At 36.2% G+C, this 25,351-nt stretch overlaps 1 protein-coding gene across 1 annotated transcript; it reads right to left on the reverse strand.

Moving 5' to 3' along the window:
• Window positions 1–5,999: 5,999 nt before the first annotated feature.
• Window positions 6,000–21,154, reverse strand: LOC110797691 (ergosterol biosynthetic protein 28). Its single transcript, XM_022002793.2, has 3 exons — window positions 20,889–21,154; window positions 18,442–18,648; window positions 6,000–6,197 (listed from the first exon to the last, which is right to left on the reverse strand). The coding sequence occupies exons 1-3, from the start codon at window positions 21,001–21,003 to the stop codon at window positions 6,130–6,132; spliced, it is 390 nt and encodes a 129-aa protein (XP_021858485.1). The 5' UTR covers window positions 21,004–21,154; the 3' UTR covers window positions 6,000–6,129.
• Between the last annotated feature and the right edge of the window lie 4,197 nt (window positions 21,155–25,351).

A 25,351-nucleotide genomic window follows, 5' to 3' on the forward strand; every position in this document is an offset into this window, starting at 1 on the left:
TATTTTCCGATACGTACCATGTTTCCGTTTCCGGCAACATCTACGACTTGGATAATATTTATATTTCCGATACGATCCATATTTCCGTGTCCGGCAATATCATCGTTTCCGGAGTATTCATTTCTTGCTTTGTGACGATCTCAGCTCCCACTGAAACCAAGATCCGTCGATTCCGAATATCCATAGATGGAGTATTTAATGCCATTAAATACTTGATCCGTTTACGTACTATTTGTGTGACCCTACGGGTTCAGTCAAGAGTAAGCTGTGGATTAATATTATTAATTCCACTTGAACTGAAGCGGCCTCTAGCTAGGCATTCATCTCACTTGATCTCACTGAATTTATTATCTTGTTAATTAATACTGAACCGCATTTATTAGACTTAATATTATATGCATACTTGGACCAAGGGCACTATTTCCTTCAGGTTCTTCATTGCAAAATGCGTAGAACCACTATTGTAGCAAGAAAGACTAGATCACAAAATAAACATACTCAAAAGATCTTATCATCTATCTCGAAGAATATTCGATGAAAAGGATATTAAGGTTGGCAAAGCATGATAACTAAACCTATGCAACAAGTGAGAAGCAACACTCACATTGTAGCACTGGAAATCAAGCATAGCTTTGAATTCCATGAACTGTTTTAAAGATGGGTTTGAGGCCCATGGTTGTAAACCATTAGGGTTGAAACATTTATCATATATGAAATGTATTTTCATATTCCATTTAATCTTGGTATAGTATTAAATGATGAGTCCCTTCAATTTGACAATATATTCAAGATAGACTGTCAGGACCAGTCCTGTGACTAAGAAATGTCTATCAATTGAACTTGAATGTCAAAAGTTGAAAATGGTCCCTGGTCAGAGTTTTCTATAAAGATGGACGCGTAAAAAATGTTAGACGACTAGAATGCAAGATGACTAGTAGTTCTGTTTCTTGAACTATGTGGACATGGCAATGTCGTAATCATTTGCATAGATACTTAATTTGGGAAGACTAGTATCGAACAGACTTATGAAACTTTACTGTAAGAGATGAAAATCTGTCATAAGTAAATTTCATTAAAATTATTAGACACTAAATCCTCAATACCTGAGTGATTTGAGATTACTTGTTTGAGAACTGCTTACTTTAACGTTGACCAACCGTCGCACCGTAAAAGGAGGCTATAAAGGCAACACTCAGGTAATCACCTATCAAACGAAGTCTAATCTCAAGATCGCAAGATTGGGATTGTCCTCCCATAAATCGGGATGAGATGCTGAAAGTTGTACAAGGCCACTCGGAGAGCTAGAAACTACAAAATGCATGGCCGTGCTCAGATGAATCATAGGCTATGATTATCTGTTTATTTGATCAGTTGAACTCTGAAACCGAGGAACACCTCTGGACGTAATAAGGATGACAACTCTTACCTTATGTTCAAAAGCAAGCATCGAGCGACAAAGGAATTAGGAAATGCACACTTGTCCCTAAGGACAAGTGGGAGACTGAAGGAAATAATGCCCTTGGTCCAAATATGCATTTAATGTTAAGTCTAATAAATGTGGTTCAGTATTAATTAACAAGTTAATAAATTAAGTGAGATCAAGTGAGCTGAATGCCTAGCTAGAGGCCGCTTCAGTTCAAGTGGAATTAATGATATTAATCCACAGCTTACTCTTGACTGAACCCGTAGGGTCACACAAATAGTACGTAAACGGATCAAGTATTTAATGGCATTAAATACTCCATCTATGGATATTCGGAATCGACGGATCTTGGTTTCAGTGGGAGCTGAGATCGTCAAAAGCAAGAAATGAATACTCCGGAAACGATGATATTGCTGGAAACGGAAATATGGATCGTATCGGAAATATAAATATTATCCAAGTCGTAGATGTTGCCGGAAACGGAAACATGGTACGTATCGGAAAATATTATCGGAAATGGAAATATTACCGGAATCGGAAATATTACCGGAAACGGAAATATTGTCAGAATCGGAAATATTATCGGAATCGGAAAATAATTCCGGAAACGGAAATATTAAATATTTGTTGGAAACGGAAATTAATTCCGGAATCGGAAATGTTAAATATTGTTCGTATCGGAAATAAATTCCGGAATCGGGAATTTAATCGGAAGCGTATCGTACGAATTAGCACCGGACGAGGCGTGCCAGACGAAGGCCCAGCACGAAGCCGGGCCATCGCCCAGCAAGCCACACGCATCAATCGCACACAGCCAAGCCCCGCCAGGCCCAGCGCAAGGCCAGGCCCGGCAAGGCCTTGGCGCGCGCGGAGCAAATCTGGGCTGCGACATTTGGGCTGCGAGCGAGTGCAGCTCGCGTGGGCCGCAAGGCTTGCGCGGGTGGTGCTCGTGCTCGTGCTCGTGTACGGTTGTGTGCAATACAAATCCTAAAGCTATTAGAATTTGTTCTATGATTAAATCCTAATCCTAGTAGATAGATTTTATTTAATAAGAGTCCTAATAGGATTCTAATTAAACTAAATTGGTATTCTAATAGGATTCTAAGTCCTTTTCCATAACTCTATAAATATGTGCCTAGGGACACAAATTTATACACGGAATATTCAAGTATTCAAAGGTAAGATTTTCGCAAAAATCAGCCATACACTCTTGCCCTATTAGCCGAAATTTATAGTACCTTAAGGGCGATTCTAGTTGGTCAAGCTTAAGGCGGATCCGGACGTGCTGTGGACTATCTACGGAGGGACGACACTTGGAGTCCTAAAGACTTGTTCTTGTTCGGTTCGGGTGCAACTAGGGAGGGCACGCTATAAAGTGTATGCATCTGAATTATGCTAAATGATTATGTGTAAATAATATGTTTCCTGGCATTAAGGTTTTCCGCATGATTTATGTTTTGTCATATGTCTCATAACCTAACAACATAATTGAGTTAACTAGTTGTGGAGGTGATTGATTGATGATGATTCATGGTATTCTTCTTGAACGAAATTAATTAACTTGAGCAGGCAGATAATCATACAAATCTTAGGTAGGTAATTAGGTGGTATAAGTTTTCTGGATGGCTGGCATAGGCTTGAAGTACTATATCCAAAAAAAGAAATTGCCAAAAGTTGAACAAGAAAGATAAAAAAAAAAAAAGTAATAGCCATAAGTTTTCTGGTGCTATTTTCTCTTTTTAATTTCTGATTTATGCTGCTGATGTGATAATTTTTAGCATCTCTTAATTATTTATTGAAGTGTAAATTTTTATCAATTGAAGGGCTTGATTATGTTTACCAGGTTATTTTGTTGGATTAATATGTAATGCTTTAAGTCAGGCCATAGTGATACAATTAAATATGATTTTTATCAGTTTTAGGAGCTTGAATGCCTATTAGTTTGAATGATTGATTTGCGGAATTGGATCTATTGATTAACTATGTCGTTGCAAACTGGTTTTTTTTGCTGAACTATGAATTTATGTTTGATTGATGGACACTTTAACACAATAGAATGACAATTGTTGGGAAAGTTACAAAGTAATTCCTTTACCAGTAAACCTACTTGTGGATTGATCCTGATATGCTGATAATGTGTGATAATAAGATTCCTGCATTGGGGATGTGACCATGCTCAATTTCAATACTACTTGGTGGCTGATTTATTCATTATTGACATATATTTTGCTATTTTAAAGTGAATTATCTGATTTTGTCTTCTGATTTATTGTTAAACTTAGCCAAATCAACAAAACCCACCTTCCATGTGCTATTTTGTTGTTGCCTTCATCTGTTAATATTTTCCCATGACTTTGCTGCTTTTGGGCTATTTTTGCATCACTTTGCTCATCTGGGTATAATTAATTTCTGTTATAAGCAAGAAAAGTCAGTGATTTAAAGTGGGTTTTTGATTTCTGTATCTGGGTTATGGATGTTTGTTGTGATGTTGAAGTTGATGTTAATGGTGAAGGTATTTTCATGGGGGATACTGGTTGCATAATCAAAGTCATCTTTTGGTACTGTGATCATGAGCAGTTCATTGATGAATGTTCTGTTCGACAGTGATCATGTTTTGTTTATAATCTTGCTCATAATATTCTTCATTTTTTAAACAACAATACCCAACTCATGAGCGGTATCTCAATCGAAAAATTGATATGTATGAGGAAATATCAATTGTTGCTGGCAAAGATATGGCTAGAGGAGACTTTTCTAAGTCATTTGCTGACATTGAAGTGACTAGCATTGAGAGTGGGCAGGAGCCGACAACCACTACTGAAAATGGGCCAACAACCACTACTGAAAATGGGCCAATTAAATCAGAGAGTGCTACTTCTTCAGAGCCTAGGCCACATCGGAAGAGGACTCGAGTTGAAGAGGAAGGGTGTGACTTGCAACAAATATCTACTCAATTAGGAGAAGCCGTTAGTGCTCTTAAAAAATTTTCGAACAACCAACTTGATGTGGAAAAGCTTCATGAAGAGATAATGAAGATGGAGGATTTTGATGAACTAGTTCGTGATGCCGCCTTTGATCATTTGGTTGAGCGTGAGATGCTAGCTAAAGCATTTTTAACAAAGAGCGAATCACTTCGTAGGCTTTGGCTCCAAAAGTTCATAAAGTCTCTACGTTCATACTAACATGAGCTTGATTAGAGTGTTGAAATTGAATAATGAGTTTGTGAACTATTATTTCTTTCAAGTTATACTATATACTAAGCTTGTGAAATTTTTGAGTACTTCGATATTTGATCATATGTTATTGATAATATTACTAGTGAAATATTTAGGTTTTGATTATTATTTACTCTACTTATTAATACTCCATGTTATATACTTGTATATACTACTATAGTTGGTAAAAATGAGGGAGAACAATCCCTAAAGTAAAGGATAAAAAAGAAAAGAAAAGAGAAAAAGAGGGTAGTTGATAGTTGCTTTTCAGTTGTACTAAACAATGTAAAATGATAAGAAAGGAAAACCAATTTCCTCCATACCAAACAAAGGAAAATTTGTAGGAAAATGTATTTCCTCCGTAAATGGTTTTCCATGTAAAACAGTTTTCAATTGAAAACATTTTACATCGTACCAAACAGGGCCTAAGAGAGGGGTGATGGTTGACAATAAATACCACTTATGAGGGAGAATGGAAGAGGATGAAAAGCACATGTTCAGAGACTGTACCATAACCAAGTACATCTGGAAAGCATCAGAATTAGGAATCAATGCAGACAGGAGCTCGGGTGTTGAGTTCAGAAGCTTGATCATTAATTTCTTAAATTATATGTGGAAAGAAGACGGGCCTGATAGCTCGCGCGCAAGCTGTTCCATAGCCTCCCTATGGGGAATCTGGCTACATAGGGATAATGTGGTGTTCAGAAGAAGCCATGCAGATCCGACATGCGACAAAGGCTCCGCAATAAGGATAAACTGGCTAGCCTCCACCAAGCAAGCAAAGTTGCCGCCCCAAACCCAGTGGGTATCCTAATTGGAGATTTCAATAACACGGGGTGAAAAAGAGGAATGGATATTCAGTGGCTGGGTGATCAAGCACGACCAAATTACAATGGTAAAAGGAGGAGGAAGGATTAGAGCATCGTCTGCCCTGCAAGCGAAAGGCTATGCTATCCTACGTGGCCTTGTGGAAGCAAAGCATAGAGAATACAAGCAAATCACGGTGCCATCGGATAGCAAAATCATCTGCAAGCTCCTTCAAGACAAAAAGCCAGGTCCCTTAGAGATTGCAAGTATTCTAGACGATATTAGGTCCTATGTTGTTGATTTTGAGTTCTGTTCTTTAGTTAATGTTAGTAGAAGTTGTATCGCGCTTGCCCACGATCTAGCCACTGCTGCTAGAAAATATGAGTTGGTTGATTTGGTTTAACTTGTGTATTCTTGCTGTCAAAAAAAAAAAAAAAAAAAGAGCTAAAAGTCCCTAGTGTAAACTGAAACCACCGGGCAAACAAAACAAAATTTGCAATCCTTTTCGGACACTCTGAATCTTCTCAGTTTAGATTGGATGCTTTGATCAGGAATGAAGGATTAGTTGGAAGTTTTGGCATAAAATGACATAAACCAATATTCCAGAACAAATCAAGAAATTAGATGAACCAAAAATGAAAAATACCCAGCACTAGGAACATTAAACTGGAATCTCATATCAGATTACATTTGCTTCAAGGGCGTGTCTTGGTGAGCATTCCACTGCAAAGCCATCCATGTTATAGATGTACCTGGAGAAAACAAAGGTCAATCCTCACAAACATAATCCATTTCACTAAGCTTTTATACTAGACGTGCAAAATAGTAAGTAAACGTATATCCTAATCTAAGTCAAGCTATAAAGATATGAATAACTGTAAATCAACTGGAAAATATCAGCTGTTTGAATTCTCAGGTGACATGTTTGAGGGATGAAGGCCGTCATACTTGTACAGTTTAAGGGCATAACCAGGTGGTGACTACAGTAGACTGGAACAACCAGTGACGCATCAAGTAAAATCTTTTCAAGCTCAAAACCAACAATATATACCAAAACCAGCTTGACTCTTTCAGAAATCATAACTTTTCAGCTCAATCATGTACACACACTAGTACACAACTTCTCTGAAGCTTAGGGCCTGTTGGATGTTTGGCAAATTATGTTATGAGTGAACTCCATTTAACCTCCAAAAGCTCTAACCTAAGTCTTCTCTTTCAGCTTTTTTCAAAATCCAAACACTACCTCCGGCACTAATAGCTATCTTAAACTTCACCCGACACTGTTTTTCATCTTTTTAATAGGTTTTGACTGTCGAAACTTTAAAAGCTACATGAAAAGCGGTTGTCAATAAGAGCCTTAATGTTACGAATGAGTACTTTAAGAGACATGAAGCACTTTAAATCTAAGGTGATTTGGTCTTGCAACTACCTAAAAAACCGGGGTCTGATTCTTGAGATGAAATACAGTAAAAAATACAGAAGTATTTTAAAAAGAGTTGCATATAAAAAGATTGGGAACTGTAAAAGTCAGTTTAGTTTTCATAGTAGGACGTCATTACACCATACAACATTTATCAAAAATATAAATATACCCTGAGTCGTGATTCCATTTTCCAGAAAATGAAAAAAACATACATAGCCTGGGAGAAAGGAGGAGGCTTAGGGACAAGGTATACTGAACATGGCTGCATTGGGTGAACATGTATGGGTTGTAGCTTCCAAACAAGAAAACATCAGGGTTAAAAAAACAGGATTGGTGGCAGTGGCGGATCCAGGAATTTATATGTGGGGGTCCAAAAAATTTATGATTTTCTTTCCTTTTAGCGGCTTAAAGTTGAAATGTAACTAGTCGAAATATTATTAATGCCTTAATAAAATATATGGAGTATTTAAGAACTTTAATTTTAGATTTTCATAACAATAAAACTCAATACCTAGTCCAAGTTACTACAAAAACTTGGTGCGATTTCAATTTAAAATGAAAACGAATTTTTCATACTTTGAAAGAGATTTACTTTATTACAATAATTGTCACTGAACAAATAGCACACAAAGACACTTGTGGGGCATTATAAATCTATATACGAAGTAATTAACTAGACCTCTAAAAAGTTCAAAGTAACATGCAACTATATAAAAAAAAATTGAAGTATTACATACATTATTAAAAATATATCTTATGGAAATTTCGAAAACTTTTTTAAGAAAAGCTAACACTACTAATTATTTTTTTGTGTTTTTATAAAGCAAAATCATTAATCATTATAGAAACAAAAAGAAGAAAAAGTAAAGAAAAAACGACTTACAAAGGGAAAAACAAAAAAAATTGAAGAATTTAGAGGATTAACGAATAACAAATAAAATTGTAAAAAACGTCCTTTTGTGAGGATTCGAACCCAGATTGCATGGGTTAAATATAAATCCAGCAACCATCAAGACAAGGGTATTTCATTGTCATTATTGTAGGTTAATTAAATATATTTTAACTATTTTAAGTGTAATTAATTACTTCAATATCAATTTAACAATTTTTTTTGGAAAATAATGAGGGTCCCCTTGAACCCCTCCGGGGTCAAGTAGGTCCGCCCCTGATTGGTGGGGCAGCTCTAGCAGCTGGTACTGGAGAAAGATAGGTGCTGTAAAAGACAAAATGAAGAGTCTTCTGGCTCCTACTCAATTGGGGCAGGAAATAAGTTTGTGATTCACAAAGCTTATGAGGCTCTGAGGCCTGCAACTGAAAGATGCAATTGGGACACCTTTGTGTGGGGAAGGAGCGTTATCTCTAACCATAAGTTAGCTTGGCTGGCTATGAATAATAGACTGGGAAATAAAGATAGGATCCAAAAGTACAGAATCTGTACAGACAGTTCCTGGTTGTTGTGTGGAGTTGATACTGAAAATGAAAACCTTGCTCAGAGCCTCAGACACTCTTTGACTGCATTTAAAATAGAAATGCTGGGAAATGGTGGCACGGTGGGATTAGCTGTACAGGAATTAAGACTCATTGAGAGTGCAGTGAGATGCCAGGAAACTGGAGTCAAAATCCAGAAGAAGCCTCTTCCCAGTCTGTGCCGTAGAAATGATTTATCAAATTTGGCAAGCTAGAAACGGAGTGCTGTGGAATCAAAAAATGTGGTGTATTGATACTATTGAAAAAAGATACAGAATGATGTAAAGCATAGATTTTTTGCTATAAGACTTGAGAAAGTCGATGCAGATAGAGTTTGGTTTGAGAATTTAAATGCGTAAATGATAGATTGGTGGTACTAGGAACTCTTAGGCTGTAAAGTGTTTGCTGGAAATGAATATAAATCCAGTCTTGCTTACCAAACAAAAAAACATACGACACACAGGAACTTCAAGAGGCTGAAGTGCTAAAGTGCCTAGAGCTGCCCAAAAGGGACGCCTTCTAAGGCAAGCCTTTGTATCTCTTGTTTGAAAAAGTTATAAACATTTTATTGCAATGGAAAACAACAAGCACTCTATTCTGCATGTTTAAATACCGTTACATATGCCTTTAAATGATTTGATCACTACTTGCAGCTAGTTATTTAATGGTATCTCCAAACACTTAATTTGTCCATATGCCTTTGATCACTACTTCAAACAAATGGTATTTTACCCAAACTTAAATGAAGATAAATTCTTTTGAGTAAGATACACCACCATGACTTAGATCACAATAGGCACATTTCACATACCTATTCTGTAGTCTCGTATTAAGGGTAACTACCGTCTTAAACTCGTCCTTAAAATTCTTCTTTTAAAACTAATTTGACTATTTGAGTTTATGCTTTAAGATTTAAGTTCATTATTACCTGTTAAACTAGATCAAATGTTAAGTCTTACATCATTACAACGAGTTGGAATTTCGAAAAATAATTATTGAAAGAGATAAGATTTGTTATTTTAAGATTTTATTTGAACAAAAACTTGATATGTGAAATTACAATTTCATATTTTACTAATGAGTTGGAGACATTTTTAATTATTATTTTAAAAATCAATATTATCTAATTATGGCTTGAACTATATTTAAATGTTCAATGAATGATCATACTAAGTCCTAATTAGCTATATTTTATTTTGTAGATTGAACCTTGTGATTAAGCTATGTCTAATTCTTTCCTCTCATTTTCCATTTGCCAAGTGTGCTCCCATAAAATGACATGAGTATAATCACCTTGCCTTGTTGTCACATGCCCCAAAACCCCCTCCAAATACCATAAAATGGGAACAATGAACAAAACCCCCCACTCCTCTCCCTCTCTTCAACTCGCCTTTCTCTCTCCTCCTTGGCCCCGTCGCGCTGGTGCACCGCCGACAACCTTTGTCGCCTTTCTCTTCACCGAAGCTGCTTCATCGTCGTGGTGGTGGTGGTTGGGGTTGTCTTCGTTGTTATTGTCTCCCCTTTGCTCCTCTGCTCTCGCTCACCCTCGTCTTGGCTCCATATCATGCCGCCCTTCTTCTGTTCGTCGGCGGTGGCCATGGTTGCCTTCGTTGCATCTCCAAATGGTAATCTACTCAATCTTTCTCTTCTGTGTGATTAAATTTAATTCAATTAGAAACCCCCAAATTATCAAATCCTAACTCAATTCATGTTTCTCTCTTCTTGTAGTGGTGCGTCGCCTTCCCTTTGCCGGCGAAATGTATCGGTGTCGTATGTTGTTGGAAGTTGATTGGTGTTGATCATTGTGTCCTTGTTCCTTTCTCATGGATTATTATAAATGATTTCAACGATTTAGCTAAGCAATTAAAATTTATTTTCTAAAGGATTTGCTAAATGAAAATGTAATTAAGAATTCTTACTTGTTTATTTTATGCAATGAGATAATTATTATCGAATATTTTGATTTTAATCTCAATCTTCCATTTCAAATCCAGTTTTGTTAAAACTAATCATGTTCTATGTTGGTTTTAAAATTGGATTTTGGAATTTCATTTAGAGAGTTTAATTACGATTTCTGATTCAATTCGAGTGAGTAGGAATTGCTTAATGTCTATAATTGTTGAGGTCAACTATTGGAGATCGAGTAAGAAAAGTTGAACTATGGGGTTAGGCGGAGATTAGATCGACCGTATAAGGACTTGGCGTTTATGCGTTGGTTATCGAAGGTAGACACTTGTTCATCCATTTTCTATGTTTGAAAATGTAATTTGTGTGTTTTATGATAACAAAGTATGATTATAAGTTTTCATAGTATATTTGGATTTGAGTTAATGTTTTATAAGTGAGTTTACGTCGGAATGATAAAATCTTGAGTTGGTTTGCAATATTTTGTCATTATCCGTGGAACTTTTGTTTAAATGAATGTATATTATAACCATCTTTGGATTTTGAAAGTCTTATTCATCAATATACTTTCACTTTGAAGTGATTACTCTACTTACAGTAAATTATCTATGTATTCGATTAACAACTATGAATCAAAGGGAAATTCTCTTTGGTAACATCATATTTTTGCAAATTCTCATTGGTAACAAAATTTTTGCAACTTTCTCTAATATAGCATTAGTAATCTAAATTCTCTCTTATATAACATTATTTTATTAATTTCAACCTAAACCTAATTAGAGTTAACCATTTTCCTCCAAAATATTAATCACCAATTCCTTCCAAAACGTCTTATGATTTTAATCTTAACCGCCCCTCATTTTCCAATTTCACATTTAAACATTACTAATCATCATTGAATTTCGTTCCCCGTAAGTATAAGTATGAAGAGAAGGTAGATTATTCACGATTAGTCATACCTAAGGCATTCTGCAATTTCCCCCCTTCTTAGAATGTTTTCCTTAACCTTCTCATCATGGTCATACAATATCAAAGCTTTAATTAAAAGTGTGATCGAATTGCTGATGGCAAATCCGAATTTGGTACGTACAGGAACTTCAAGGTTAAGCGTATACAATGTAAGTCAGGAACAAGATCGCAGTGATGTTTGTACAGCTCGTTATTGCAAACCAAGAAGGAAACACAAAATCACGATTTCATTCAATTAGAGCCTGACTTGATAATTAACCATAATTAGTAGTAGAATGGTTAATTAGGTAAAAATTAGTGAAATAGTGTTAGATTGGAGAGAACTTGGATTACTAATCTATTCCAGAGAAAGTGGCGAAATTTTTGTTATCAATGAGAATTTACAAAAGTATGATGCTACCAAAGAGAATTTCCCATTTATATTTTATGAAAGTGTTCGGACACGAATTTGCACCAAAATGATTTTGAAAGTATTTTAGGGGAAAGAAACCCTTGTATGTTGGTTTTGGTACTCCCGTACAACGGTGGAGAACACATTTTGTGAAGGGCTTGGTAACCATGGTGTGAACTGTGTAGGGCTTGGTGACCATTTTGTGAAGAGCTTTGTGTTCATGGTGTGAAGGGCTTGGTGCCATTGTGTGAAGGGTTTTGGTAACCTGACCCTATCCGCCTTTTCTTTCCCAAATGAGCTATGTTTGTTTATATGAATATCTAACTATAGTTATATGATTTTGACTATGATGTTACCATGGATTTTCCGATACTAAGTTATGAACTATTCTAGTAAAGACGTATTATGAATTGTGCTTGTGAAACAGTTATTGATATTGATATCATTGAGTATTTCATTGTTCATTTTTTTTACATAATGTTTGAATTCAATAGTTTATTAAATAAGCTTTACGAAAAATGATAGTCAAATAGATTTGCTTTGACATTAAAACATTTCTTCTACAATTTCTGATTTGAAAAAATTATACAACAAAACAAAAACCTTATTTTGAGCCACCTATTAAAGTATTTCAGGTTGAACAGTGTGTACTCAATTTCCCTGACTTTATTCTTTGAACCGAACTCTCTCCTGGTGGGGGCAATGTCAAAGTGTTTTGCAGGATAGGATGCTCATTTCTAGATTAATGGGAAAAGATGCATAGTTGATTAATGCGAAGTTTCATTGGTTTCAAGGTGGAAGTTGTTTAAAAGATGTATTCTTGATTGATTAAGGTATAACTTGTAAGCTCTATTAAGGTCTATCATTAAGTTAATTGTAATTTATTTCTTTAAAGGAATTCCTTGGATTACGGCTTGTGGTTTCAAGGCCTGGTTAAGAAATATTTTGGTTTTAAGTTTTGGGGATGAGTTAATATCGTTCTATTAAGGTCTAAGTGGATTAAGCAAGCAACTCATTAAGGGCGGGCTATTACATATTCAGATTCAACCAAAAAACGTGTGACCTAAGAAACTACTATTGATGCAATATGAAATCCATAATTAAGTGAGATATTTCACTGCTTAAGTATTATAGGGAGAGAAAACTATAATAAAAGGACTGTTGGTTTGACCAAGACCTTGACAATAATTAAAGCACCATTATCAATGGAAAATATGACCACAAACTCTTTCTTACGGATAAGAAAGTTTGTTAGTATTGTATGGATAATATCAACTTATCAAGCATATCGTCCCATTTTGAGAGTTCAAAAACTCACCTACTAATCTACAATAGCATAATTCATCTAGAAGTAAAAAATAATTAAAATACAATTAATAATCTTTAGCTAAAATGAAATGTGAACGTTACTTCTAAAATTTCTTGTAGAAACAAGAATTACAGAAACAAAGAAAAAGTTATTATTTCAAAATTGAGTATAAATAAGGTTAATAGAGTGAAAGAAATGGATAGAAATTGCACCCTCAAAGCAGGCCGCCTTTGCTTAACAAAATTTAATCTCAGCACCATTCCGTCCTACTATATGCAGCTACATTCCTCCCTAAAGCCACCTTCATTGACTTGGAAAGAATTTGAGGGACCAGAGGAAAATGCACCTTGTCTCAAAGGATGTAACCTTCTCTCCCAAGGAGTTCGGAGGTTTGGGAATTAGGAACCAGTTTTTTAAATACTGCATTCATGGAAAAAATGGGTTGGCAAGTAAGCCGAGGGCCTGAATGTCTAGCTCAACAGTTTTGAGGTCAAATACGTCAATCAGAACCACATTACGTTACTAGAAGAGGGGATCCTAATTGCATTAGAGGGGGGTCTTGGTGCCTTGAGTCCCTCTCTTTCACCAATCCTGTTAATATTGTCCAAACATAGCATTACCCCCTCTTCTCATAACCATAATGCCATTCTCTCCTTGAATTTTGTTACTCTAGATCTTTTCTCGATCTCCATAGCTTGTTCAATTTATCCCAAACTTACACATGCAGACCTTACTCAAACAAACCAATCTCAAACAAACCTATCTCTACTCTGGAAGTCCAACATACTCCTGAAGGTAAATCTTTCATTGGCTTATTTTGAAAGAAAGAATACCCATAAGAAGTCTTCTCTACAGGTTTACCATTATCCTTAATCCCATCTTCCCTAGGTGTAACCTATTATAAGAAACACCCATCCACGCCCTTCTTGACTACATCAAATCTCACCAAGTTTGGGACATTTTCCAACTCCCAAATATCTTACTCCTAGTGTCACGGTCCAAATGTTTTGGGCACCGGATCGTGCGGCGAGCTCCTACGTATTGGGAAGTAGGGGCGCAAGCCTTGTGTGGAACAAATTCAAAGGGGCTCGTGAAGCACGAGCGAGCAAGTTTCTGAGAAGGGGCGCTCTTGTCTGTTGTCGACAAGAATGGGACGCGGACGCCGATTGGGCACTTGTGTACGCACAACAGTCACAAGTGGGGCCGACGACGCGAGTGTATCTGTTCGGGAGACTTTGTTGATGCAAGAAAGCTTAAAAACAAGCGACAACACAATATCTATAAAGGCTTACAACAACGCTAGTGATTAAGCAAAGGCAACTTCTGGTGAGAGGTTTTGGTTCATACCCCCATAGAGGTTTATTTTGAATTAGCTAAAAACTGTCAGTGAACACAGGAATGACAGTAACATAATAATCTTATCTAAAGCCTAGAAACCTAGAAGAAAAGCCCTAGAAAGTTTAGATAAGACAATTACAAGGAAATATAATAAAAGTACAAGGCAAGGAAGGTTGGATTCTAACACCTAGGGTTCCAAGGACAGAATTTTCTCATATTCTAAGAATCCACCTTTAAAGGTATTAAATGGAAGATCTGGCTCCCTTTGTGATATACAAAAATTGTAACACCCAAAATAAAGTCATCTTTGACCCCGAATCCATTTTACCGATGTTATTATTCATTCTATGCAGTGCCTTGTTTGTGAGTTTTGTACCTTCCATCCTACCATACCCGAGCATGACACCACTCCAATCCCCACCCCCCATACCTTTGTTTGCGGATCCATGCCTCAGGATTGATATGTTGGAAGTAAACTCGGGAAAGGGCTTCGTCTAGTAGTACTGGGCGGAGTGGCCCAACCAACTTGGCGCAAGTACAAAGAAAACATGAGTGGTTAAATCGCCCGAACGGGCGATTATACTTGTTGTTTTTTGTTTGTGTGCATGCACGACTGTGCGGACTCGCCAGACCAAGCGAGGTAAGCAATCCAGCTTGCTTCGAGGCTTATATGTTTTCTTGAGATGCTTTATGTAATAACCATTTTTATTGACTTATTAATGAGATCAATTTATGGTTTATTGATTCATGTAATCTATGTGATTCCCTTTTCTATGATTAGGGGTTACATGTTTTTCATATTCTTGAGTTAAATGTCTCATTACTCTCTCTTAATGACATTGGTTTCTTATGACCTTTGGCCATCCTTTGGTTGTTACAACTTAATTTTTTCCCTTCTTCTTTTCTGATTTTGGTGATTTAATGGGTGGTTATTCTCCTTGTTTAACTCTAATTGTTTTGATTGTCATTGATCACTTTTGGTCTTTGGACTTCTTTGAGTGTTTGGATTTCCCACTCAATCACTCATTCCTTAAATATTATCTCACTTCTTTTATTGGAAATACAGATCATCTTATATGTGCTTTCCTTGTGTTTACGAGTAAAGTTCTTGAAATCATTAGTACATGATTACTCATCTTTTGAAGCCTTTTTAACACTCCTTGTTCTTTTGGGCATAAGTTTATGTGGCTCCATCTCATCACCCAAAAGTGCATTTATGTTTGAGGGTTGCGTTAACCTTAAGGGAATGAATCAGTGAATACAATTGTGCAGCCCATTGCACCGAATCTTGGTTTCAATGCAATGATTTCATTATCACGGCGCAAAGAATTTCCTAAATACATTCTTGTTCTAGTATTTTTCCTTGAAACCCCCCATATTTACAACAGGTGTATGGTCCATATTGATGCATCTATCATTTATCCCCACGTGCATGCACGACTAGCACGAGTCAATACACGACTTGGAGTTTGGGTTTGACCAAACAAATGTTCTCTCTTAATGCCCTTATGGCTGAACTTTTAAGCATTTTGGAAGCTCGAACTGTTTCTTCCAACATGGGCATTCAAAAAAATTGGCTCCGTACTCAGACTGCAAGAATGTCATTGACATCCTTAATAAACAAGACATTTGCCATGCATATATTTCTCTGTTATATCTAATTGTATCTAATTGCAGGGAGCGAAGCTCAATCCTTATGGAGGTGCAGTTTAAAGACGTGATCTTAATCAAGTAGCCAATGCAATGGATAGGAACTCGCGAAGCTCTATAGACATTAATGTAACTAGGACTTTTACTGAAACACCCCACCCCCCCGGATCATTGTTGTGGGAACTATATTTTGGATTGTGAAAAGAAAGTGAAAGAAATGGGAAACAGGGAAGCACAGTAAGAGGAGGCCCTGTGAGCAAAAAACGTGCTAAAACAAATATCCAGAGACACTGGACATATTAAATCAGCATGTGATTATCAAACAAAACAATCTTCAGCATTGTCCTTTACAAACAACTAATTCTACGATAGAAAAGTTGCAGACCATAAGCCTACGTTTCTCACAATCAGGTATGTTAATTACTTAATTTAAAGGGGTGTCAATTGAGCTGTCCTACATCTAAATATGTCGATGTACAAGGCCTTAGGATTTGGTTAGTAAATGCTACCACTTGCCAATTTATAATGAAGTGCCTTAACCTCCCGTAGAGGCGCTTACCCTCTAAGGCTTGAAACAAAGGCACACTTGTTTTACACCATCGAGCACAGTTCTCAGGCCCATAACAACTTAAGCATTTGAAGCTCGTTTTAGAAATAACTCTCGATTGCAACGGCAAATCGCAAATAGTTTTATCTGCATGTTTCAAATACTGTTCTATAGCTATGATCACTACTTCCACCTAGTAATTGAATCTTTTCTTCCCAAACACTTGTTTTGTCTATAGACTCCATACTGCAACGATAGGTGATTGAAGGCCTTAGGATTCAACTAGCAGTCTAGCACAGGTGGTATTTTACTCTGCCTCTATAAACCACTAATGCTGATACACCACCACAAAAAGCACAGTTCACACACCTGTTCCGAGTCAACCAGTTAACCTACAAAAGAGTAACCTAAAGCAAGTATTCTTGATGCAAGAAATGATATGAAATCCACAATAAAAGAAAGGACTTCTGTTTTGACTACGATCTTGCCACTTCTTAAGGCCCCATTGGGAGGGGAAATTAAGACCTCAAACTATATCATACAAATAAGGAAGGTCATTTTCTACTTCCCATTTTACGAATTCACAAACTAAACTATATCATACTTGTATTTTATCAAAAAGCAATACTTTTATAAGGAAACAAAGCGGAAAAAAGCAATGTGAAGACAACTGAAGATCTCGTAGAAATTGAGAATCATAAAAACAAAGAAAAACCATTTTGAACAGGGAAAAAAAGAGTATCAATAAGATTATTAAAGTGAATGAAATGGGAAAAACAAGAAGAGATGCCTTGTGTCGAAGAATGAGCTTATTTTATGAGGGGGTGAATTCCAAAGACACTGGACACCAGTGATCATCAACAACAACAACAAAGCCTTAGTCCCATAATGATTTGGGGTCGGCTAACATGAATCATCGTAGGAGATCGTCATTGTCACCAATCAAACCAGAAAGGAACAGGAAGTAGAAAAAGGAAAAACAAGGAAGAAAAAGTGGAATTAATGAAAGTAAGATAAGAGAAAAATGTGTATATATATATATATATATATATATATATATATATATATTATAGAAAAAATATTGTAAGAGATAATATAAAATAAGTAAAGTTTAAAATAAATGAATAAGTAAAAAAAGTACATTTCAAAATAGCATGTAAAATATAAAAAAATTTAAAGAATTTAAAAAAAAAAAATATATATATATATATATATAAATAAAAAATAGAAAGAAACAGAAAAATGGAATTTACAGCAGTGATCATCAAATAGGGCAATTTACAGCATCGTCCTTATCTCCTTATCTGACAAATAAGTCTACTTGAAGACGTTTCTTTTAATCAAGTACCTCTGTACATAGCTGTTAATTGAGATGTCCTGCATCTTAATAGGTAAATGTAAAAAAGTATAAGGCATAAGGACATTGTTAGAAAATTTTACGAGTTGCCAGTAAAAAAATATGGTTGTCACTACTCGCTAAACCTAAAAGTTAGCAGTCTTAGGTTGTCGAGAAAATGTTCTAAATTTCATGAGGAGTAGGGAAAAAGGAAAAGAAGGGGAGAAAAGGAAACATAAAAGGAATTCGTCATGCTGTCCTACTCTAGATCGCCAAGATTGTTTAAGAATCAAAAGAATAGCAATCACTCTGGCATAATTTTAGAAAAACCTCAAGTCTCAAAAAGCCAATAGTCACCAAGAACATATCAATAATTCAATTATCATAATCAAGAAGTACATTTCAAAGTTACAAAAGTGATGTGTTTGATAAGACTATGTATGCTACAAACATAATGCACAGAAATACTTACAATACTGCAGATGCAGATGAAATACAAGGCATTATACGCTTTTAATAAGTAGAATACAGTATCCAAGGCATTTGATTATACTTTTTTAATAAGTAGAATGCAGTGTCCATGGAATTACTGATTAAACTAGTTGATAAATGCATTTGTATATCCAAAAAAAATGAAAGACAATGCTTAATTGAATCATACCTGCAAAGAAGCCAACAGTTGACAAATTTGCTATCGTCATTGTGTGATATATCAGGTATTCAGTCATAAAGTGACCAAGTGCATAGATAAATGATAAAAATGTTGCCAGGTAGAGTTGCTTGTTGTCAAGATTAAAAGCACAAAGGAAACAGAGCGTGCAAGTCAAAAGAGTCCAAACTCCAAAGGTCCTCCCATGAACTTCAGACACTGCAAAGCGTAAATTCAGGGTTCAATTCAGCATCGCAACAAGAAGTTTATCAAAGAACCAATTCCACATGATGTATGAGGAATAGTAAAGAGATATTTTCCACCCCAAGCATAAAAAGATGGAACTTTTGAAGGCCTACTGGTAACAACATTGATGTTTGAAGTTTTAAAAAGTTGTAACTCCCTCGTATACCACTACAGTTTTAGACACTTGTAACCTCTTTGATAACATGTGCAAGGATATCTTCTATACATAATTTAATGTCTTAGGAAGTAGTCCTGCTTATGAATAGAGATTAGTGAATCTTACCACTTCCCGCCAACACGATAGTATAAATCTAAGGGCTTTAGCATAAGGAGTACAGTCAGGTGGACTCAGGTCATGAAGGCCTAAACGACTATTTCTCTCGTCAACCCCACACCGCTGTTACTTCGTACCCTTATCATTTATACATACTGTTTCTCTCTGTATGACACTATGACTATATCCCCCCTTAAAGCTATTACTAAATCAGAAATGTCTGACAGATGATTTGTTGAACACCAACTCAAATATGTAGCGTAGACAAACATCGCATCTGTATAATTGAAATTGAAGAGAAATAGTATTGTATTTTTCATAGTTTAGCTAAGTGATCTCCCTGAAGTCAAGAGAGATTAAAGATAAGCTATGATAAACGGATAAAGCAACCTCTCAAAAGATTAAAAACTCTCCATTATTGCTTCCGAGATGAAACACATAGATATTATTACATGAATACCCATGGCTGCAATTAGTGCTTTTAGAATTACTACACCCAAATGTCCTCTATAATTTCTCTAAATGATCATGTAATTTTTTCTATATCACTAATCTTACCTTTTAATCATATGTCAAATGTCCTCTCTACTCCCTGCCTTGTAAGATATGATATTCCTATTAAGGCCAAATTTTGAGGTAGAGTTTCCATCTAAAGGAAGCAACACTGAATATCATATCCGAGTACACTTGCTACATAGAGTAGAAGAGCGTCATAGAGAATTGGGTCATTTTATTTAATTGACATAACAAGTACCTAAGAATATCATCATCAAAATATATTGGGGGTAAACTGATGTAATTTACACAGAGGAATTGCATTAACTTGAACAGTACTTCCATATGAAAGAAACATTGCATCCTACGAGTATTTCAAAAGCAAATCAAATCTCGCGCCACCTGTAAATATAAGCAAGATCGTGGTGATGAAAAAGAGTCAATATTTTATTACAAGGCATTAACAATATCATTTGTGAAAAAAAAATGTTTGGGGAAAACTAAAATAATTTTGTAAAGAGGGTTTCCATTAACTTGAACAATATGAAAGAGAATCATTGCATCCATCAAATCAATCAAAAGAAAATATGATCTCTCGCAGCCAACTAATGCAAGATTGCAGTGATGAAAACGAGGAGACTTTTGTTTTATTAGCAAAGCATTAACAATGTCTTGCCAATAAATGCTTAGGAGATCGCCGATGCAGTTTTGCAAGATATTTTTTGTAAATTATAATTACCAAATACGATGAGAGGGCTTGCATCAACTTGAACAATTTGACAGAGACATTGCATCCAAACCATACCAAATCCCGGACACAGCGTGGCTCACAAATGTAAGCTGGATTGCGGTGACAGAAACAGGCAATTCTCTTATTCTCTATTGGAAAATCATTATTAATCTAGCAAATTGAGTCCAACTTGTGCAATAACATCATCAAATTTTTAAATCTGAAGTGATCACAAACGAGGGAATCCAGTTAAAATCTGAAGTTACATGACCCTTACCAAAATTTTAAAGGATTAGAACTATACTTTGAACAGGCAGAATATCAGATTTTGCAACCACATGTCAACAGGATTTCTGGGGTCAACCATGTAAGCTAATCCAAAGTTTAAGCAATTCATAAACTTCGGGATCTCCACCACATTGTAATTGGGTATATGAAATCAACATTAACAACCTCGATTAAAGCAATAATTTCTTGAAATTGCATATAAATATCCATATATGAGTAATTATAACACAACCTACATCAATAATTCAGCAGAAAAATGAAAATTATTATGGGCTGGGATCTCAAAATGATCAATTCTTAAAAGGGTATGATGCGTTTTAACAATCCAATTATAAAATTAAGAAAACAAAACCCAAGAACATTGGGTAAGGAAAGAATTGCTTGAAATTGAATGAAATCGGGAAAAACACAACAAGAAAAGCTTACTGTCAGTTTTTGAGAAAACAGCAAGACGAAGAGCCCATATATTGAAGAAGCCGAACCAAACTGATGCTAACCGTAACGAACCCACCAACATTAACCACCAACCTAATGGCTTCATCACTGTGGGTGTATGCGCGCGCGAGAGACAGAGAGAGTTTGGGTCAATGCAGCAAGGGCTGTGTGATTGCAACACTAAACTGTGGGGAAATGTTCATCTTTGTGAATTGTGATCTTTTGTATAGCTAGAGCATCAATTATAGGTGACTCTTAGCCCCTCTTAAGGAGAGAGAAATGTTAAGAGCTACCTCTTAGAAAAAACAAGGCAACTTTTAGCTTCCTCTAATTTAGAGGTTGATGGAGACTTCCTCTAAATAAGAGGTAGCTCTTAGAAAATAAGAGGTAGCTCTTAGAAAATAAGAGGGGTTGAGGTGGCACATTATGGGATATCATGCTTAATTTTTTGCATTTTTGTTATAAAAGTAAATTTAAAATGTGAAAAAATTAAATAAGAGGTACTCCCTCCGTCCCGGAATACTTGACCTGTTTTCCGTATCAGGCCGTCCCTTAATACTTGACCTGTTTCTAAAAATGGAAATATTCTAACAATATTATATTATTTCTCACTCCACCCCTATTAACCCACCTACCCCCTACTCCATACAAAAAATAATTAAAAATTCAACCCCTACTCTCCCCCAACCCCACCTCTTAACCCACCTCCTACTAACTACATTAAAATAATACCCCACTATCAACTACTACCTATTAAATTAAATAAGTCAATTTAAGTCCCTTAAACTCTGTGCCGGTCAAACCGGGTCGAGTATTCCGGGACGGAGGGAGTAGTGTATAAGAGTTAGTGTATTTCTTGGGATTTTTAATAGCTAACTCTTAATAAGAGTGGTAATGAGGTGGATGAGGAGAAAGACTAAGAGTGGGAAAATAAGAGATAGCACCACTATTGATGCTCTTACTTGGTTAGTGGCGACCTTGTCTACAGCGATATACGAAGTACTCCCCCGTACAAAATTAGTTGTTACACTTTCCTTTTTCGTCTGTCTCGGATTAGTTGTTACACTTCTCCCACTACATTTTTTTTTTGTCTCTACACCCTCTCTCATTCAATTAAAAAAATATCCCACTAACTCCTATCACATATACTTTTTCAATAAATTAATAATTGATAACCACACTACTACTTATCGCATTAAACTGTGTGCCCAAGATAGTGTAACAACTATTCTGGAACAGAGGGGTAGTATATTGGCTACAGTAGAATATATAGGGGTAAGTTTGTACTTTCATACTTCCTGATTAGGATATGCACTATAAAATTTGCTGACTGTGATTTGATGACTGAGCAGTAATTTGGTGATTGTGATGGTTTCCTAAAATGATATACGTATTCAAATACATTGAAATATGTATACATACCATGTCATTGTCTTCTCATACTCCTATGTGTCTCTCCTCGAGTAAACTGTACTGAAGGTCCCTAAACTTTGCCAAAAGGAGCAGTTAGGTCCCTCAAGTTTCAAAAGGAGCATTTAGGTCCCTCAAAATGGATGGAAAACGCTGCTTTTTGTTTTCCGTCACTAACGTCCGTTAAAATGCATTTAATAATATTAAAAATTATTAAAATAAAAGGAGAATTAATATACACGTAGATTAATGATTGAAAACAGATGATTTTGATGAAAATAAGCGTTTTCCAATCACTTAGCCTTTTCAACTTACTTTTTCAATGTGTACACGTGGAAACCCTTCCAACTTCCCTCGTTTTTTCTGGTTCCTTCCTAATAATGTTTTGGCGGTAATTTTTTACTGTTCCCAACCCTATTTCCCCCCTTTTCACTTCCTATTTATATGGTCCCCCCCCCCCCCATTTTCACTCTCAGTTGTCTTTTTGCCATTTACTCACTCAAACACTTAAGAGAATTAGAAGTTATTACTCTGAGTTTTCTGCAAAAAAATGGGTTCTTGCGTATCAAACAAAAGGTCTGCTGATTCCAAGTGGGAAGGTCTCACCAGGAAGAGAACAAGAACAAGAATATCCAGATGGGACGAAGGTATTTTCATTCAATTTGTCGGTTTTTTCAATAAATGTTTGCAGTTGAGCCATGATAAATTAGGGCTTTTTTGTTAAGTAACTTTTTCCCAAAATTGGTGCATGCATTATCTTGATTGTGGTGTTTTATATGTTAATTTAAACAATCGTGGGCTGATTTCGGATAATTTATCAATTGAAGTTGGAATTAGGGTTTCGTCCGTTTTTACTTTCCAATATTTAATTCGAATTGATGCTTGCATGTTCTTGAAAATGGTGTTTAATATGTTAAATTATACAATTGTTGCCTAACTTGGAATTAATTTAAACTAGATTTTGTAGTAATTAGGGTTTCACTTACTGTTTTTTATTCACTTAAATAAAAAACAGAGTTTGATTAATTCGAATTGATGCTTGCATTTTCTTGAAAATGGTGTTTCTTTAAACTATTGTTTCTTAATTTAGAAGTATTTTAATCTAGATTCCGTATAATAATTAGGGTTTACTTACTGTTTTATTGACTTTGGCCGTTACTTTGACTTTAGGAGCCCATGCTTTAAGGGAGGCACACCCCCTTTGCCATCATCAGGACATTTTAATCACCCAGATCTTCCCCAGGCTGGACTGGGAGGGGCAGTCTGCTGTGCAGAGTGTGTGCAAGCAGTGGCGTCGGTGGGCCAAGCTGCGGTACCGCCTCCCATACCACTACCCTCAAGGATGCTACCGTGCATGGCTGCGTGAGTGGGTCATCATGGACATCATTGACAATGATGGTCGTGACTTCCACGCCTGGTTGGACAAGGACATGACCGTCTACTTTGACGGCTTCCCCCTCCTTTTCAAGGAAGAGGAGGAGTAGCTGGTGGTGGAGGCCATGCAGGGTGGGTGGTGGTGGCGCTGGTGGTGGCCCCTCTTTTGTCAAGCTTTTGTTGATCCAGCTTGTTTATAGCTTTTTTTATTTTTAATTTTCAAGGACAATTACATTACTACTGTCATTGCAATGTTGGTTTTTGTGGAAGGTGACAAATGTTGGTTTTTGGTATTTGTCACTGCTATGACAGTAGTTTATACTTAACCGTAGGCTTCTCCCTCAATAGTGGATTGAGGTTGTAATGTAAGGGTTGAAGCCTACCCTTTTGTAAATTCAAATGGAATGATCATGATGAATGAATGAAGATAACTGTTTCCTTTTGTTGTCTCTTGTGTTGTTATTCAAGCTTTCATTTGGTTTGATTTCTTAAAGTTTTGTTCTTTTAATTGATATTGTTTTAACTTTGATCAGATGATGTTGATGATTTGACTTTGAACCCTTGCATATATGTGCATCATGGTGGTGAATGGGTTGTGCAAGGTGATATGGTTTATAGTGGGGGGAGGGTGGATGCCTTTGATTACATCCATGAGAATGCAGATGGCAAATATGTTAAGGAATTAGTGGATAGTTTAGGTTATAATGATATAGAGAAAGTACATTTCTGGGACCCTAGTAAAGAATCCAAGAATGGGGTTAGGTTTTTAGGTTTTGATAGTAGTACTTGTGACCCTTTCTTAGCTTTACTCTTTGAATACAAAAGCATTCATATATACATTGAACATAAAATCAAACCCACCTACAACTTTAACCTAAACAGGAGTGCAGGAGGGGGAGGAGGGAGAGGTAGCTTCCTTGAGTTGTTGAATACTGATGTGGTTGACTTAAATTCTGATTATGTGGAACCACCTTTTACAGTACTCCCACCCAAACAAACTGAAACTCAACCTGAAACTCAACCTGAACCTCATATTCAACCTCAAAATGTGCCTCAACCTGAAATTGATTATGATTCAGAGGGTACAGATGAAGATGATGATGAGTTAGCCACTGCTAGGTCTAAGATATCTGATGATATGAGAAGGGAAAAGGCTTATTTTGAGGAGTTAGTAATGCTGAAAAAACTAGCAGAAAGTAAAGTAGAAGGTGGTCTGAATTTGGGGGATGACTTTGATGGATACAGTGACTTAGACAGCCCTAGTGAGTCAGAAGATGAGGATGATGTTGGTTACTTAGTTGCACCACAACACCATAAGAGGGGGAGAGGGAAACAGAAGCAAAACGACACTGAAACTGAAGAGAGGGAAGCCACTTTTTATGTTGGGCAACAGTTTGAGAATCCAAAGACATTTAGGAAAGCAATCATAGATTATTCAATTGATAAAGGAAGAAACATTCCATTTTCTAAAAATGATTCCACTAGGGTTTGTGCAGAGTGTGAGCACAAAGATAAAGGTTGTAAATGGAGAATTTGGGCTTCATGGGAGAGAGGAAGAAGGTCATTTACAGTGAAAACATTTGTCAGTGAGCACACTTGTGGTAGGACACCTATCATTAAGAAGATGACTTCACATTGGATTGCAGAACACTACCAGAATCTGTTTAAGG

This window comes from Spinacia oleracea, chromosome 6 (genome assembly GCF_020520425.1).
Source record: "Spinacia oleracea cultivar Varoflay chromosome 6, BTI_SOV_V1, whole genome shotgun sequence".
Lineage (NCBI taxonomy): Eukaryota > Viridiplantae > Streptophyta > Magnoliopsida > Caryophyllales > Amaranthaceae > Spinacia > Spinacia oleracea.